Source organism: Poecilia formosa, unplaced genomic scaffold (assembly GCF_000485575.1).
Source record: "Poecilia formosa unplaced genomic scaffold, Poecilia_formosa-5.1.2 Scaffold617, whole genome shotgun sequence".
In the NCBI taxonomy this organism is placed as follows: domain Eukaryota; kingdom Metazoa; phylum Chordata; class Actinopteri; order Cyprinodontiformes; family Poeciliidae; genus Poecilia; species Poecilia formosa.
The window spans coordinates 9857-13618 of NW_006800556.1; the positions used below are offsets into that span (position 1 = coordinate 9857).

The 3762-nt window shown below is 51.1% G+C and overlaps 1 protein-coding gene across 1 annotated transcript in view; it reads right to left on the minus strand.

Moving 5' to 3' along the window:
* The window catches only part of LOC103130234 (CLIP-associating protein 1-like), a 78304-nt gene that overhangs the window by 9818 nt on the left and 64724 nt on the right, over positions 1-3762 (minus strand). Inside the window, exons 24-28 of the mRNA XM_016665762.1 lie at positions 2967-3110; positions 1934-1996; positions 1414-1517; positions 1274-1297; positions 778-1022 (exon numbers count right to left, since the gene is read on the minus strand). Of these exons, the coding sequence (XP_016521248.1) occupies positions 778-1022; positions 1274-1297; positions 1414-1517; positions 1934-1996; positions 2967-3110 (580 nt within the window). The remainder of the gene's footprint in view (positions 1-777; positions 1023-1273; positions 1298-1413; positions 1518-1933; positions 1997-2966; positions 3111-3762) is intronic.

Here is a 3762-nt window from a genome sequence, read left to right on the forward strand (position 1 = left end):
CGGAGTCGGGTTACAGCGGACCGGAGTCGGGTTACAGCGGACCGGAGTCGGGTTACTGCGGAGCGGAGTCGGGTTACAGCGGACCGGAGTCGGGTTACAGCGGAGCGGAGTCGGGTTACAGCGGAGCGGAGTCGGGTTACTGCGGAGCGGAGTCGGGTTACAGCGGAGCGGAGTCGGGTTACAGCGGACCGGAGTCGGGTTACAGCGGAGCGGAGTCGGGTTACAGCGGAGCGGAGTCGGGTTACTGCGGAGCGGAGTCGGGTTACAGCGGAGCGGAGTCGGGTTACAGCGGAGCGGAGCCGGGTTACTGCGGAGCGGAGTCGGGTTACAGCGGAGCGGAGTCGGGTTACTGCGGAGCGGAGTCGGGTTACAGTGGACTCAACAGGGCTGGTGGTGATGATGCAGCCTTAGTCATTCCTTGGAAAAATGTCTGAGATTTAAAGTGATGATCTTTCCACAGCATTTATGCGGTTATTACAGCCATCGTGTATCTAACCTGGAAGTTGGTGACAACAGAAAGAGGTCGGTACAATGAGGATCTGCCATTTGACTGGGATTGAATAAAACCACTTCAGCTTCCAGTTTGTTAAAATTCAAGATGTTTTGAATTTCCTCAAGACAGTTGAGAAGAGCCTGAATGGGGAGAGCATCTGGCTGCTGAAGGGGGACTGCATCTGACAGTCATCAACATATTATGGGAGCTCTGTGTTTCCTTCAAATAACTCCCAGTAGCAGAAGGTGCAAGGACTTTACTAACCCTCCCTGACAGGCTCCCACCTGAGGATCCTTTGGCTCTTCAGCAGGTTCTGCAGGCCCAGCAGGCCCTCCTTCCTCTCGGACCAGTTGGAGCTGGCGCAGTGGTTCAACACCTCAGCCACGTCCTCAGTTTGCCGCAGGTAGTGGGGGATGCCTCCGTTCCTGGAGCTGTAGGAGCGCTCTGAGCAGGCGCTGGACGCGTCGCTGTTGGCGTCATCATCAGAGTACATCCCAGGAGACTCGTAGCGCCGCCGCAATGGCTTCCTCTGCAGCGGAGAGGGAAACGTTCATGCAGCGTCATGCAGGAATGAGAGCTCAGCGACCAGGGATGGAGGTTAAGACACATGCAGAGCTTTGATGTGATTCAGTCCTGATCTGTGAAACAATCTGTTTTCAACTCAGAGGCAGGCGAGGCTCTGGAGCAGAAACGAGACAGAAACCGGAGGAAGTAAAGGAGGCAGTGAGACAGACAGGCTGGCGATGGAGTGAACACAGACAGCGGGACACATCTGTCTACCTTGTTCCTGGAGTCTCCCAGCAGCTGCAAGCAACACGCCAGAAGGAAGAGGAGCACAAACCCAAACTGTCAAGGACCTTTTCTCCAACTTTCCCCCGCTGTTCTGAAGGATTGTGGCGTGGAAGCAGGAAGTCACTCACCAGAGCGTCGGCCACAGCCGCCTCCACCTCGGTGCCGGTGTTCAGGACCCGCATGGCGTTCACCGACGCAGAAATCCTGGCTTGGTGGGTCAGACTGTATCGATCTACAAAAACAAGACGGACCGCCGATTAATGAAGGGAACCGGCTGCCTGAGACTTACCTTCTTCTTCTTTGGTTTAATCATCAGCGCACAACAAGCAGAGGAACTCAACAGAAGAAGAAGAAACAGAAACATGCACCAGATGTTCAGAGTCTCATTAAGGGATGAAAACTGAAACAATCAGGCTGAAAACACAAGGAACAGAAAAACGTCACTTTCTGTGTGAAATGTGGATTGGAACCAGAACCTTCCTGGAACCAAAACTACATGTTTTCCATGACAACTAAAGAAAAACCTGCCATGCTGGAGTAAAGACTGAAATCTGATGGGTTCTGGCTGCAGCCATGAGGAACGACAACAGAAGCAGACTGGTGGACCACTCCAGCTCACGCTGGGAGGACTGGGAACATGCAGGTCACCTGACTGGCCGTGGGGTTCTGCTGAGGACAGAGCGCTGGTGGAACGGGAGTGGCGTCTGGAGGCTGCGAGAGAACCAGGAAGTCACTACTGGATCAGAACTACTGGGTCCAGTTTGCCCAGTTGGCCTCTGGGTTAAATATGACAGCAGAGGACCAGGCCCCAGAGCCACTCACATTTAACCTTTGACCCTCCAGTCCTCAGTGACCAGCACAACTACTACAGACACATCCAGACCATCTTCAGTAGCTCCTCTAAACCCAGACACTCAGCATCAGGAAACAGGAAGCAGGAAACAGGAAGTAGGTGGAGTCATGGTAAAAAAAGCTACTGCAGCTTTTATTTCTAAGGTTTTACTCAGACAAGACAGCCTGCTCCACTGGAAGCCCACATCATCACTCCTCCACCACCGTGCCTCACTGATTGCTGGGTCTGGTTCTGGTCCAGCATCACAGAAGTCTCTGCTCCGCTAACCTCGGTCCGGCGGCCATGTTGGTTCTAGAGAAGAGGTTTTCTCCAGGAACCCTCCCAAGCAGTCAGACTGGTTCAGAGTCATGACCTTTGACCTGCTAACTCAGCCTGAGATGGAGCTGTGACCTTGAGATGTTTTCCTCTTGGGAATAATAACCTTTTTTAATGTTTTAATTTTATTATTTTCTTTAATTCCAATTGAAAATTTTAAATGTAATAATTTATATTAAAAAAAAATAAATTAAAATGTAATTTTCATTAATTTTGTTTTAGACTTTTTTTCTTATATAATTTTTTATTGTAATTTATCATTATTGTTATTACATTGGGAATAATGTTTATAGAACAGATTCCAGACGGTGTGGGGATGACCTTTGACCCTTCCCAGGCTGATGAAGGTGATGAGCGGAGCTAAAAGCAGCAGCATGGAGCCTTCCAGCCACAGCTTCTGGTTGTGTTTTAATTCATTCAACAGTAGTCAGTTTGCTGCTGATTGACCAGGATTCGTTCTAAGTAAAACGTTGGAAAGGCAGCAGCGACCCTGAGGAACCAGGCCGTACTCACCCAGAGGAGCGAAGCCCCGAGCGGGGCTGGTGTCGCGGCTGCTCTCGCGACTGGTGTCGCGGCTGCAGCCCTGACTCATGCTGGGGCGCGGGATGCGGCTCCGGGCTAGCGTGCAGTGGGGGACAGCAGCAGAAGAAGAAGAGCATTAGCACGCAGGCTAGCTGTCAGGACAACTGCTTAGCTGAAAACATCAGGCAGGAGAGAAACGGGAAGGAAATAGAGAAGGAAACACTGGTTCTGGACGGCCACCAGAGGCCCAGACACACAGAACCAGGAAACAGAACCTGCTCCAGGAGGTAACTCCACATAAGAAGGTGCTAAACTGTTGATGTGAGCAGAAAAGCTAACAGGAAACTCCTGTTAGAGAACAGACGGTTCCTCTGAGCTGCAGCAGAGGAACCCAAACACTCTGATTGGTTTATCATCAAACATCTGCTGACAGACGGAGGACTGGAGAGGAGAGTAGAAGGGCAGAGCGACTTAAAACAGTAGAAGAAGAAACAAAGTCTGTCTGCTGCTGCAGACGAGAGAAAATCTTCTCTTTTTTTTCCCATCTTCATTGACGACAAATTTCACTCATCCAACCAGACAGAAATGGACCAGGCTGGACCGGGTCAGTACCAGGGCTTTAAAAAGGTTCTAAAAATGTCCTGCAGCTTAAGAGCTGGTGAGACAGGTGGATGGATGGATGGATGGTTGGGTGGATGGATGGATGGATGGTTGGGTGGATGGATGGATGGATGGATGGTTGGATGGATGGTTGGGTGGATGGATGGATGGATGGATGGATGGATGG